Genomic DNA, 15,340 nt, shown 5'->3' with positions numbered 1-15,340 from the left:
AACTATATATTACTCATTATTTAATTATATGATACTATTAATTAAATTAAATATTATGGGAAATTAATTAATTATCATAAATTATATAATACCTTTGATTAAATTAATTATTACATAATTATAACTTTGTTATTATCTAACTATAATTAATTATTAATTAAATTAATTATCATTAGTATACTTTTTTAGTATATGATTATAATAAATCATTTTAAAATTAAATTTATTATTATATAATTATTAATTAATTAGTATATAATTATTGAATACTATTAATTAAATTAATTATTATGATAAAGTTAAATTTACTAAATATTAATTAATTTAAAATTAATTATTTTCACAATTCCCTCATCCACGATCTCCAAAATATGAGTCGAGCCAATCACAGAGGAAGACGCCAAAGGATTTGGTGTTCTCATATCAAAAACGCCAAAAGTTTTGGCAATTTCTCCAAATTTGTGAAGAATTGCTAAACGTTTTGGGATTTTCTTATGAAACTAGGATTCCACCAACTGATTTAACGAATAAGCTCCTTTCTATCTTTATCTTATTTGCACTCCTAATTTATTATTAATGTGCGCTTCTTTTTTAAAATCTCCTTTGAATTATAAATTTGTTTACGAGAAAATTATTTTAAAAAGTAGTAAGAAAGTTGTCCCAAACGAAGCCTTAACATCTGGACTTTACAAAATTTATCTCAATTTAGTCTGAAATAAACTTTTTTTAGTTCAATTTTGTATGATCGAAGTATTAAATTGGGGCAATGTAATACACTACGACTAAATGATTAGGTAGCAAACTATGTTGAAATTTAACCCATATATATTGAAAAACCAATTTAAAAATATTTACAAAAATAATATTTAAATTTTATTTGGTGTTGACAAAAAAGCTTGCTTGCAATAAAAACAAAATTCACTCAAAATTGGCCAAATTCATAATTCATAAAAAATGAACTAAACCCTAAAAAATAAATTAATGAACCACCAATTTTTTAAAATCCTTATATTAAATAAAATGATTTACAAAGGTTGCGCAATTAAAATTGTTTGCAGTCGATTCCCGTTTAAATACGATCCCAACTTCGGCAGAATTTCTTCCAAAGAGCGCATCAATGGATATAATCCTCTCATCCTACCTTGAGCTCCTCCTCGCAATCCTCTGCTTCTTCTTCCTCCTCTATCTCCACCGTCGCCGGACCCCTCCAGGCTCACTCACCAACTGGCCCATTTTAGGCATGCTACCAGGCCTCGCCGTCAACGTCCACCGCCTCCACGACTTCATGACTGAAATCCTGGCCCGCTCCAACCGCACCTTCCTTCTCCTCGGCCCCTGGTTCTCCGGCATGAAGTTGCTCATGACCTGCGACCCCACCAACATCAACCACATCTTCAACGTCAACTTCCACAACTACCCCAAAGGCCATGAATTCTCGGAGAACTTCGATATCCTCGGCGACGGCATCTTCAACGCCGACCACGAGTCCTGGAGAAGACAACGCAAGAAGGCTCAGCTCCTCATAACACAACCCCGGTTTCTCTCCTATGTCACACTCTGCAGCCGCGACAAAGTTGGCAACTTTCTTCTTCCCCTGCTCCGGCAACTCAGCGATCAAAACAAGATTGTGGACCTCCAAGATGTGTTTTTGAGATTTTCATTCGACATCTCCTGCAAGCTTGTGTTTGGCATCGACCCCGCCTCCCTCTCCCCTGATTTCACGATCGTGCCATTCGCCAAGGCAGTCGACGAGGCCACCACCACAATCCTTCACCGCCACGTAGTTCCGCCTTCATGGTGGAAGCTCATGCGGCGTCTCAAATTGGGGAGGGAAAAGAAGCTTGCTGATGCGTGGTGTGACATTGACGATTTTATCGCCGAGAGGATACAGAAGAGGAAGCAGGAAACCAACCGCACCGACTCTTCAAATGACAGTCTCCTTACGGCCTACATCAACGACGACTCCGCGGCTGACGACAGGTTCCTAAGGGACACGACGTTAAGCCTCGTTACTGCAGGAAGAGACACCATCGGAGTGGCGCTCGCGTGGTTCTTCTACCTCCTTTGCAAGAATCCAGACAAGGAAGCGAGGTTGGTCGAGGAACTAAGACACGGCGCCGAAGAGCCGGTGTACCTGCAGGCGGCGCTTTGCGAGGCTCTGCGACTGTACCCACCAGTGCCGTTCGAAGCGAAGGGGGTGGCGGAGGCGGAGTATCTGCCGAGCGGGCAGAGGGTGGAGCCGGGGACGCAGGTGTTGGTTTCTATATACACTATGGCGAGGATGGAGGAGGTATGGGGGAAGGATTGCTCGGAGTTCAGGCCGGAGCGGTGGATAACGGAGCAGGGGAGGGTGCGGCACGAGCCAGCTTATAAGTTTATGCCGTTTAACTGTGGCCCGAGAACATGTTTGGGGAAAGGCATCACCTTTGCGGAGCTGAGGGAGGTGGCCATGGCTGTTGTGAGGGAGTTCAGGCTGGAGATTGTGGAGGGCCATGTGGTGGAGCCGAAGTTATCGATCATCCTGCAAATGAGGAATGGGCTCAAGGTGAGAGTGATGAGGAGGGAACCGTAAAATAATTTTATAAGAAAAGCCTCCTAAGAGCATCTCCAACGAAACTTCAAACGCTTGAATATCATCGCCGTGGACCTCCAGCTGAACGGTAAAACTTTCGCTATTTCTTTGCGGGTGAACAGTGGGACGTCAATATTGGCGTTGCAGTTCATCATCGCTATTTTTGTGACTCTTCCGAACTTGTAAAGAAACGCGCGAAAGAAGAGAAAGATCGTTACCTTTCCCAAAATGGAGTTCAATTGGAGATAGAATCACGACATTTTTAAGTTTCACGGCATTTTAGAATGAAAAATGTGATTTTCCGTTGGAGATGATCTAATGGCTATGTGGAATTGTGCATGACCATTTATCTTTACCATTTATTGGAAATATAGTAATTTATAATGTAAATAATTTATTAATATTGGCTACCAAAGATGATGATAAATTGATAATAAAAATTATTTAAACTAGTCCTGTTCAAGATGAGCTATGTCACCCATTTGAGTTAGTTTAATATTTAGATAGAAGACCCTCATAAATATTAATGTAAGCATTATTAGTTTAATTTCACTTCATTATTTACTTTACATACTTTGAACATTGTGACATTCTATTTTTAGTTTGGCTCTTTCATTCCAATTCAACATCACTTTGATTAGGATCGTTTCTCATGTATATTTAAACCATTCGCTCCTGAAAAAATAACTCAATCTGAAATTTTCGTAACGACAGTTAGGGTGTCAATATTGGATCCGATCTGAACTCCACCCAAAAATTTCGGGTTCATGTTGACCCGAACCCGAAGCGGGTCGGGTTCGGGTTCAGGTTTTCGACCCGTTTCAAAAAACGGGTCAGGTTCGGGTTGACCCGGAAACACAGAAATGACCCAGCTGCCCGCGTCATTCTGCGGTTCTGCCCAGTCGTGTGACGCAATCCAGCCGCAGACGCGGTTCCGCGGACCCGCGTCCCGCAGTCGAGTCCGCCGCGGCGCCGCGTGTGGTGTGTCCCGAAGTTCTTACCTTCTGGACAATATTTTCTCAATCTTATGATGATGAAATGTTAAGCTTACAATTTCTAATGAATGAACAACTCAAAAAGCAAAATTATATTTTTAAAACTTTAAAATTTGATATATATAGCATAATATGTGAAGAATTTTTGTGCTTCTCAGAATCTACTGCTCCCTATTTCTTATCCTTAGACTACTGAAAAAATTTGTTCCAACTTGATCAGTTCCATTTGAAATCTTAATAATAAGAATGTATAAATAATTAAAAATAATACACAAATATGATTAATAGATACTATATCTTATAAATAATATACAAATGATAATATAATTAATAAAAAACAGTTCAATGATTCTCACTATGCCTTAGAGTTTAGAAAAATCTATATACAAATCATTATATTCCAATGCGAAAACGTCCACTTACATGCATATTATACTTATACATCCAAACATAGCTAATCTATTATTATCATAATAATTTTGTATTTATTTATGATAGTGTTAGTAGGGTAATTATGGCAATCAGATGGCAATGATCGACTAATCAAAATCATGTGATGATGCTTGAACGATGATAGTCAGATAATCGACACTCAAATGGTGGTGGTCAGAAACTGATAGTGATTGAATTTGACGGTAACGGTAGGATGACGATAGTCAAGTGACATCAATGGTTAACAGTGATGATCTTCAACGTCGAATGTTAGCTAAAAAATTTCAAATATTCACACTCTCTCCAAACATAAGTTCATATCCTTCACATGTGGAGAACGAGTTTCTATTTATAATATTTTGAGAGTGATATTTTAATAAATTTAATCAAATTTTTATAATGCTCTATCATACAACTCATATTTAATTATTTAATCTTTGATCATTTATTCGAACAATTATTGCGTCCTCCGACCGAACGTAGAGGAACGTCCGGTCGGAGGCCAAATCGCGCCAAAAAACGAGAATACCAAGCAAATACCGAGCAATACCAAACAATAACGAGGAATACCATCACGTGAAGACCCAATACTAGTGATACAAAAGTTGTACCGAGTTTTTCCTAGAAAAAACTCGGTACAACTCGGTATTGCTCGGTATAGCTCGGTATAACTCAGTATTGATCTTCACAGAGCGGTATTCATCATTATTATCAAATAATACCTAGTAATACCGAGCAAATACCGAGTTTTTTGGCGGGATTTTATCTCCGACCAGACGTTCCTCTACGTCCTTACACCGGACCTAATAAAAGTTCCATTTATTCAACCTTTAAGTATATTACTAGCCTTATTTAACCTCAATTAATATCCCAAAATTTCTAACTATTTTGTTTGCCAAATGATATTTATAAGCATAATTTGATCTGCTACTGCGCAGTCTGCAGGCCATAGAATACTGTGTCTTGAGGTTGCTTGGCCTTGTTTGGTAGTGATTATTTATGTTGCACGTCTTTGAATAAAAGAAGTTGAACAAGATAAGCTACTTCTTCATTTAATGGATTCGTCAGCTGGTACATGAACACCCAAGTGCTATAAATATTTAATGCTTTGATTAAATGCGTTAATGCTTTGTCTTCTCGTTTGAATTCAGCCTTCATTTGGGATCTCTTTCCTAATACTGTTTCTTAATACAAAAATTAGTGCAAAAATTGAAAGCTGATTTAAGAAGCATAAAGAAAGTTGTCCTAAATGAAGCTTTAATATGTCAATAAATTAGCTCAATCCATTAAATTATCATAATTTTGATGGCTCGAGCTCGGGTTAGAGATGATCATGCAGCAACAACAGATGATGAGTGATGGATGGTCTGATGGTATACGAGAGTGGTGTGTAAACTAGTCTGACTGGAGCTTGAGCTTGATTATTTAATCATGTTCGAGCTCAAACTCGCTTTATTTTGTGAGTTCAAGCCGGCTCCGTTTATTTTGAAAGGAAAAATGATTATGATTCAAGTAATTATAATAATAAAATGATAAAAAAAAATATTAAAAGAAAAAAGAAATAAAGATTCACTTAACATAAGAAAGTAAGATACATTTTTATAACATTTTTTTACTTGAAATTCTAAATGCTAATATTTTTAAATGTATTTTATATTAATATATTTTTCAACTAGCTTGATCACGAGCTAACAAGTCAAGTCAAGCTACCTCAAGTTCAACTCATTAGGCTAACAAATCATTTATCAAGTTGAGTCTAAATGGAATCACAAGTCGACTTGACTCACTCCCACCCTAAAATGAGATGTGACCATGAAAATTCTTGACAATTGTTCCTTTGGGACGACATTCTTACTGCTTCTTAAAACAGCTTTCTAATACAAAATTTTAATATTTGTACTAAAAAACTACTTTAAGAAACAATAAAAAACCGTCCCAAACCAAGCCATAATAGTTTCTCCGTAGAGATATTTGAATAGGACTAATACCATCTCCAACCGAACGCCAAACGAGTGTTTGGCGTCGTTCGGTCGCTCCAGCCGAACGCCAAAACGTCCGTCATTTGCTTGCGGGTGAACAGTGCAATGCCAATATTGGCGTTGCATTATTCACCCACGCTATTTTCCTCTCTCAACCGGAAAAACGCACCAAAGGAGAAGGATCGTTACCTTCGCGCAGAAGCAAAAAAATGGAGTTCGATTGGAGCAGCACTACGCCATTTTTGCGTTTTGCGGTATTTTGACGTGAAAAATGGAGTTCTTTGTTGGAGATGCCCTAAGGTGCATACCAAGTAGAAAAGTGGTCCTAGGAATTGGCTAATGCCTTAGGAGGAATAAAATCTACAACTATTGAATGTAAAAATGCTTATGGAAGTATTAATTTCACATGCACAAATAGAACAACACTCTGTTACTATAGTAAAATGTCTTCCCATCTTATTCATGTCGACTGACGTGCTTTTCATAGTAGCAAGCACAGTAACAAATTAACCCTATGGTTCCCTCCTCATCACTCTCACCTTGAGCCCATTCCTCATTTGCAGGATGATCGACAACTTCGGCTCCACCACATGGCCCTCCACAATCTCCATCCTGAACTCCCTCGCAACCGCCATCACCACCTCCCTTAGCTCCACAAAGGCGAGGCCTTTCCCCAAACATGTCCTCGGGCCACAGTTAAACGACATGAACTTATAGGCTGGCTCGTGCCGCACCCTCCCCTGCTCCGTTATCCACCGCTCCGGTCTGAACTCTGAGCAATCCTTCCCCCATACCCCCTCCATCCTCGCCATGGTGTATATAGAGAACAGAATCTGAGTCCCCGGTTCCACCCTCTGCCCGCTCGGCAGACTCTCCGCCTCCACCACCCCTTTCGATTCGAACGGCACCGGTGGGTACAGACGCAGAGCCTCGCAAAGCGCCGCCTGCAGGTACACCGGCTCTTCGGAGCCGCCGTGTCTCAGTTCCTCCACCAACTTCGCCTCCTTGTCTGGATTCTTGCAAAGGAGGTAGAAGAACCACGCGAGAGCCACTCCGATTGTGTCCCTTCCGGCGATCATGAGGCTCAACGTCGTGTCCCTTAGGAAACTGTCGTCGGCCGCGGAGTCATCGTTGATGTAGGCCGTAAGGAGACTGTCATTTAAAGAGTCGGCGACGGCGAGGTTACTATCCTGCTTCCTCTTCTTTATGCTCTCTGCTATAAAATCGTTAATGACACACCACGCATCAGCGAGCTTCTTTTCCCTCCCCAATTTGAGACGCCTCATGAGCTTCCACCATGGAGGCGGAACTGCGTGGCGGTGCAAGATTGCGGCCATGGCCTCGTCGATTGCCTTGGCGAATGGCACGGTGGTGAAATCCGGGGAGAGGGAGGCGGGGTCGATGCCAAACACAAGCATACAGGTGATGTCGAATGAAAATCTCAAAAACACATCTTGGAGGTCAACAATCTTGTTTTGCTCGCTGAGTTGCCGGAGCAGGGGAAGAAGAAAGTTGTCAACTTTGTCGCGGCTGCAGAGTGTGACAAAGGCGAGAAAGCGGGGTTGTGTTATGAGGAGCTGAGCCTTCTTGCGCTGCCTACTCCACGACTCGTGGTCGGCGTTGAAGATGCCGTCGCCGAAGATATCGAAGTTCTCCGAGAATTCGGGGCCTTTGGGGTAGTTGTGGAAGTTGACGTTGAAGATGTGGTTGATGTTGGCGGGGTCGCACGTGACGAGCAACTTCATGCCGGAGAACCAGGGGCCGAGGAAAAGGAAGGTGCAGCCGGAGGGGCCGAGGATGTCGGTGGCGAAGTCGTGGAGGCGGTGGAGGTTGACGGCAAGACCCGGTAGCATGCCGACGATGGGCCAGTTGGTGAGTTTGCCTGGAGGGGTCCGGCGGCCGTGGAGGTAGAGCAGGAAGATGAAGCAGAGGATGGTGGGGAGGAGGAGCTCTGCGTACGATGGGAGAACTATATCCATGGGCGCAAGCTTCAAGGAAGTTTGCTGTGCTCAAGTTAAGAAGATGATCGTTAATTTACCTGCAAAATCTCTGTATTTATAGAAGAAAATGCACACTATCAATTTTCAGGAGTGAATTGTGAGAGTGACCGAGGGAGACAGTGAAGTAAAAATAAATTAATAAATAAAATATTATTTTATAAAATTAAATTCAAGAATAGCCGAATTTTCAAAAAATTAAATTTACATAAATTTAACTTAAATAAATTTTATATTTAATTTTTTATTAACCTTTAATTTTTTTAAAATAAATTTAATTTAAATGACATTGTCTACAAGAGCCCAAAGCGACAAAGTCTAATTTATTCGAATTTTAAATACATTAATTCCATTGTTTAAAAAATATTTAAAATCACAATTCACCAAATTACAATAGAATGTTCACGAAAACAATATAAGACTATTGTTCTACTGAATCCATATCAAATAACATCCTGATATTTTTCTATTCAATTAAAATCGCGTAGAATCAATTCCGACCGGTAAAATCATCGCAGAATATACTCAAATCATGTACAATATTCATATCTATAACATTCTAAAAGTTGTGCGGTGAAAGTTGTGTCAATACCAAATCAGGTCCAAAATTCGACTACGAAAACACAAAACAGTGCACATCTCGATCAAAAGTCAATATCTTTGAAAACAGAAATAGGATTCGGAGTCCTTACCACGAGATCTACACTTTCTTCAACAGCGGCGTCAGACGAAAAGCGCTCCGCGGCCTCCGAAATACAAGATTTCATTTACTTTTCTTCTCTTTCTCTCTCCTCAGATATTTCTGATTTTATAAAATGATTTTCTCTCTCCTCAAAACGAGCTGATTTCCTTATAACATTAGTCTGATCGTCTTGGCCGATCGCGACATCGTCCAGGACGATATGACCAATTTCCAATCGTACTGGACGATTTTCCAGGACGATAATTAATTTTCCAAAACCCCTTGCTCTCGGGATTTTGCCATACACTAATCGTCCCAGGACGATCCAACATCGTCCTGGACGATCCAGTCCATAAATCATTCCAGAAACACTCCAGAAATCAGCTATTTTCAATGCACTGATCGGTCTGGACGATCTCAACATCATCCTGGACGATCCTGGGAGGAAAATCCAATTCATAGAGAAACAGTAAGGGAACGAGATCTCACAAAAAACCTGGCAAAGGAGTGCGTCTGATGCTTGTTGAATATGCATGATGGTTCTATAGTAGTCGATATGCTCATACGGGTCGGTCGTCCTATCGTAGGACTCAATGTTTGGTACTTTGAATATAATCGGAATGGGGTGCTGAAGAATGGCTTCAGTTAGAGGTGATGACTCTTAGAAGTTTCTCCGTCGGAGAGCTTGCCTCACATCTCCTCGGGGGAACTCTTCCCGTACCAATCTTTGTAGTTCATGACGTATAACATTGTGAGGGAGCTCAGCAATGTGTGATTGGGTTGAGTCTTCTGGGAGATCTGAAAGAACTCGAGGCTGCCGAGTTGAGGGTGAAGGATGTGTAGAACTTGCTGTATCAGCGAGTTCGTTGTTCTGATGTATCTGCCTTCTTGGGGGAGGAAGAGGAATTTTTGCTTGAAAATGCTCGAATTGAACATCTTCAACCCATGGTGGATCTCGAGGGAGAAGCACTTCCTCTTTTTGTTGTAGTGTCAGTTGTCGAGTCTCTCGCAGGAGTTGAAGAATTTCATTATGAGATTCTTTCATCTTCCGGGTTCTTTCTTCTAAAGAAGGTCCCAAGGTTCCTTCTCCGGCAGCATTTTTTCACCCAGGATTAAAAGAGGTAGACATCAGGCGTCTGTGATTCACTGACTGATTTTTGGATTGGTGGGAGTTGGAGTGGGAAGCTCCAACGATGCGACTGCTATGTCTGTTGACCATTGTAGTAATACTTGAAGTTGTGGGATAGTAGTTCCCACAGACGGCGCCAAACTATTGCGGGCTAGAATATACGTGGCGGTAGAGTTTGTAATTTTACGTTCGAGCATTGTACAAATATTCAGCTCACAAATAGAAAATGAAAATAAACACCAGGATTTTTACGTGGAAAACCCGAAAGAGGGAAAAAATCACGGGGCCACGCCCAGTTGAAGTAATTCCACTAGTGTTTGTTTGAAGTATAGAGGCTAATTCGTCCCACAAGTTGGGACGATCAGATTACAAAGAGTTTCTTATGAATTGAAATTCAGTTACAAAATTATGCAGAATTCCAGCGTCTCCCGAATATACTGCAGAATTTCGGCATATTCAGGCGGCGGGAAGAACTCCGGCGGTGGTCGAGGACGAGCTGATTCTCCTCCTTCTTCTATTCGTCTTTTCTTCTCTTTTTCTCTCTCTTGCTTGGGTCCCCCCTTATGAGAAATGAGGGGTCTATTTATAGTTTTTTTGGAGTGGCATGGCTTGTAAATAGGTGTGAGATCAGGGGCTAACAGGGAGTGGTTGAATGGACGGCTGATATTGAATCCCTTGATCATACACCATTCGTCAGCTATTTTAAGGCCTTAGTGATGTCAGAATTTGGCGATCTTGGGCTCATTGGATTCGTCTCGTCGAGCCGCTCGATTCGACTATAAGCTCATTAAAATCGAAGACCGTTTGGAAACTCAAATTGTGGTATGAGCTTTCCAATAGCTCTTCGGGCGCTTGATTTGGGCTCGGATTGAGTTGAATTTGATGTCGTTGGGTTCGTATTTTCGAGACGCTCAGTTTGACTATAAGCTCGCTGGAATTGGAATTTAGGTGCTCTCGGATTTAATTTTTGAAGTTTCCAACTTGATTTTTGCGCCAAGATTCATGCCCGATCAAGATAATTTTTTATGACATATCAAATTTTATTATATTTAGTAAATTGTTTGTTTTTTTTTAAATTTTATTCAAATTTAATTTCATTAAATTGTGTAAGTGATAAACTTTAATAAATTTTGAATTTAATTAAATATAATATTTAAATTCAACTAAATTATTAAATAATATGAGCAACAATCATTCTACTATATTGTCACTTGATTATGAAATTTTACCTAACAATTATGGGACAAAAGTGATTGAATTACCAAAGTTACGAAAGTTAAATTAAATAAAATGAGAAAATTTAATAAAAACTTAATAAAAATAAGTATTATAATTAAATTTTATCCTAATAAAAATTTGTTGAATATTTTTATCTAATTTAAATATCTAAAAAAAAGGTAGATATTGAAATTAAAAATATATATATTTAAAAGTAAAGGTAGCATTATAAAAATGAAAAAAAAGCTAGGTATTAAAACAAAATTTTAATTCTAACAATAAAAAACTTAATTTTTTAATTATAATAAACTAACAAAAAATAATCCCTTTTTTTTCCTTCTAAGTGTTAAGGAAACCCTAACCCTTCCTTCTCCTATGGACATAGAAAGCAATACTTGACAACCTATTAAAGATGTTGAGATTTTTATTTTATTTTTGGGAAAATTGATATTTTTATTCACATGGCTCCATTTACATGATTAGACATGACAAGTCCTTTTTTTTTAGTTGGAATTGGCAAATTTTTGAAAAGGAAAGCACCTAAATAACTTTTTAGGAGTATTTTTCAATATGATTTGGTCCCCACCATACAATATTCCTCTAATTCAACCTAACATCCTACAAAAATTTTCACTTGATAGCAATGACAAATGACCATCCTCCATCAAATCTATTAGCCAACAAGATTATGGCTTGTTGCATAAGCCTCCCTATCAAATTAAAATAGATAATAAATACCAAAATACCAAGCTCTTTGATCAACTATTAGGTTTCAATAAAGGGGAGGTTCTAATAATCCAAAATTTTAAAATAAATTAATTTTAAAATATGAAGAAACAAATTTATCTATAGCGCTGCGCTAGCGAGCGCAACGACACTCTGTTCTCTGTTAAGCATGTATATTATTTCTACTTGAAATGAGTAGCATAATACTTGGTACAAAATGACTAGGATTCAATATACTGCATATGGATAGATTTGATAGATTTACATGCTATAAAAATTATATAATGTGTGTATATGATGTATGCTATTTTTATATACATGATATTGAATGTGTGTAAAAATAAAAAAGGCTGGCTTGAAAGCAGTAGCGGAGCCAAAAAAATTATTGAGGGGGCCTAAATTAATTATTTTAAAATTTTTCTCAACCCTTTTCAGCCGTGCTTAAGACTGGCATAGGTAGTTAAAAGAAATCAATTATTATTTAATGCGTGATTTTCCACATTTAATTCTAATTTTTTGGTAAATCTATATCCACTTGAGTGCATTTTTTATTTACCTCTACATCCTTATTGTTATTCTCATCTATAATATTTGATGCTTTTGAATTTGATGATTGCTTGAAATATCTTTCCATAGATGGTCAAATTCGTACTCAAATATGTCCTAAGAGTAGATATCTATTTTTTAGATAAAAAATTGAGGATGAAACAAGCAATGAATTGATTTGGGTTGGTTGATGACATGTTGCCCTATACAAGAGTGTGTGTTGACGAGCTTTCATTTAAATAAGATTTATGATATAATTCTAAGTGATATGAAATGAAACATATAAGGAGATTGATTGATATGATATGATGTGTTAACGAGCAAAAAGTGACAACTTCTTACATGAAAGCCGCTTGACTTATGATATGAGATGGATCCATATTTACGAGATTGGTATGATTGAGACTAATTCCTATTTGGTCGGAAGAGCTTGCATGACTTAATACAAGGAAAATATCATAAGTAGCCAAATGTCATGCTTTGCTTATAATATGATTTACATATATGTTAGGATTGCATATTGATATAATAAGGCATAACATGATAATTTCATAAATGATATAAGATGATGTGAATATGATATAGGACATGACTCATACAAGCATATAATAAAACTGATATTAGAACATATATTACATAAGAAATATTTGATATATATGATATACATTATACATTGTACTTATATAGATCATGATATACAAGTAATGATATTATTTGATATGAATAACACTTGCTTGATATGACATGCATAATGATATACATGATATGATATACAAATAAAAATAAAAGATAAATAATGATCATGTATGGATTCAAAATAAACCTGTTGCGTTTCATTTGGCATGCGTAAAGGAATGACGGAACATATTAATTTTTTATATAACTATTGATCACTAATTCTAAATTGCATTTTTTATATTGATTCTCATTGCTCATATGAAATGATATTGTTCATATTGAATGTTACATATTCTTATTGTCAAATGTATATATTGATCTAGAATGAATGACTACATACATCCTTTTTTCTATTACTTTGCATTGATTGTAATTGTAGGTTTTAGTAACCTACTAAATTGTTAGCTCACTCTCTAATTTACATACTTTTTGTAACCGGGATATTTTAATGATAAATTAATGCAATAGATTAAACTTCTAGTTATTGTACAAGAATTTTTGGAAATGAATATAGAATTGTAAATTGATTTATATAACTTGATGCATATGATTTATTGTTATTTTCACTGGAATTATTTATGATAGTGAATTGTTAGATACTCTGATAGATTAATTAAAAGAAAATAAAATAAAATTCTTTCACATTTAGATCTTGTGGCATCATAATTACTCACAAGCAAAACCTCATCAATCCTTCAATGATAATCAATATTGGATACTTAAGTTATCTATATAGAGAATAAAATAAGAATCCTTCCACAAGATTACACCAACTTTTTTTATCATAAGATTTGAAGTCTTTAATAGTCTCCATCTCCTCAACCTCCTTTCCCTCTAGGGCTAAAGATGGCATGTTCATAGGCTTTGGTGCACTTCACTCTGCCAAGCAATCTCAAGCGACTGCGGAGACTAAGGTTTTGTTTTTGTTTCTTTCTAAAACAGTTTTTTAGTATAAAAATTAATTTTGTACTAAAAAGTTGTTTTAGAAAGCAATAAGAAAGCTGTCCAAAGTCAAGCCTAAAAGCGCCATAAGTAGGATGCGTGGAATAAGACGAAAAATTAGGAAAAAAAAAATTCATGATCTTTGTGGAAAACATAATACTCATTAGAGATAATACAACATATCAAAGCTTCTTTTAAATTGTGAATGGGATAGCATAATATCTCTACCAAATAAATACTCCAATTGAAGAAAAGCAAACCATAATACAAGAGCATTCATCATGATATTGACTTGGAGAGGTAGAGGTAGCCATTATTTTCCTCTACATGATATAGACAATAGCAACTTTCCTGTCGGTTAATAAAAATATTAAAATATAAATTGGTCCATCAAACCAACAAACGTTCACATCAATTTTAAATTTTGTGTGGTGGGTGACCGTTGGGATATAAGTGATGCATGCACAAAGCAATTTTTGAATTAGATATATAACGGTTAATTTTCAAGAGAAATACTAATAGAGTAATTTAATTAGAAATAATGGCAACATAAAAATAAAAAAAAAAAATAAAAAGGTAAATTAACTTCTTTTTTTTGCTTTGTTTTTTTTTTTTACTAAGATTATATTTATTGAATTTTAATTTATTTTCTTTTTTGCTTTTGGTTTGTTTAATATTTATGTATTAATTTTTTGCATTTATTTGATTTAAATTTTTTTTTTTTTTTTTTTGGGAAATTTTGGGGCAAAGCCCATCCATATATCAAAAAAGATTACAGATAAGGTAAAAAACAGGAACTATAATTCCAAATCTCAATACAGGAGAAATGGAATTCATAAAGTAAGAAAAAGACATAACAATAATTAAAAAAAAAAACCCAAAAAGCAGAAAGGCTCAAAAGCCAAAAGGACTCAGACTGTTCTGCCAATTCACGAAATGGGTCTTTCTCGAGCGGGTCTGTGCAGAACAGAAAACCCCTGGTTGCCGAAAGACCGTCCAAGGGGTTGCTAAATTCTTAGCAAACATCATCATCCTATCAAAAAAACCCCCAAGGCAACCTGTAGTGAAGTCAAAATTTACAGGCGCCTCAAAAATCAATGAAGCAAAGTCATCAGCTGCGTGTTCAATACTCTGGCCAAAACTCCAAAAATTGCTCCCAGCCAAAATAATGGGAAATAAATAGAGCCTCCACATTATCCCACAGAATTGAGGAATAAATTTCATACAGCAAGCCAACCAACAAAAGTTCACCAGCCAATGTTGGATAGAAGTAATATTATTGAGACTTAACAGAAATCCAACCCCCAATAGATAGATGATCCAGTGTGTTTCTTTCATATAATCAATCAGAGAAGCATCAACCAAGTAGGATTTTGAATACACGATAGAACGTAGGCCCATTAGTAGCATAATAGCAATTTTTGCTTTAAATAACTTCCTTTTT

The 15,340-nt window shown here is 37.0% G+C and overlaps 2 protein-coding genes across 2 annotated transcripts; one reads left to right on the top strand and one right to left on the bottom strand.

Moving 5' to 3' along the window:
- The first annotated feature begins 997 nt into the window (after nt 1–997).
- Nucleotides 998–2,881, top strand: LOC110106651 (noroxomaritidine synthase-like). The gene has a single exon (XM_020836604.2). The coding sequence runs from the start codon at nt 1,118–1,120 to the stop codon at nt 2,570–2,572; it is 1,455 nt and encodes a 484-aa protein (XP_020692263.1). The 5' UTR covers nt 998–1,117; the 3' UTR covers nt 2,573–2,881.
- A 3,458-nt stretch (nt 2,882–6,339) lies between these two features.
- LOC110106698 (noroxomaritidine synthase-like) lies at nt 6,340–8,017 on the bottom strand. The gene has a single exon (XM_020836676.2). It carries the CDS (start codon nt 7,955–7,957, stop codon nt 6,491–6,493), a length of 1,467 nt encoding a protein of 488 aa, XP_020692335.1. The 5' UTR covers nt 7,958–8,017; the 3' UTR covers nt 6,340–6,490.
- Between the last annotated feature and the right edge of the window lie 7,323 nt (nt 8,018–15,340).

Source organism: Dendrobium catenatum, unplaced genomic scaffold, assembly GCF_001605985.2.
Source record: "Dendrobium catenatum unplaced genomic scaffold, ASM160598v2 fragScaff_scaffold_998, whole genome shotgun sequence".
NCBI classification, from domain to species: Eukaryota; Viridiplantae; Streptophyta; class Magnoliopsida; order Asparagales; family Orchidaceae; genus Dendrobium; species Dendrobium catenatum.
Note: the sequence above shows the minus strand (reverse complement) of the source record. Positions and strands in the feature narration are given on the sequence as shown.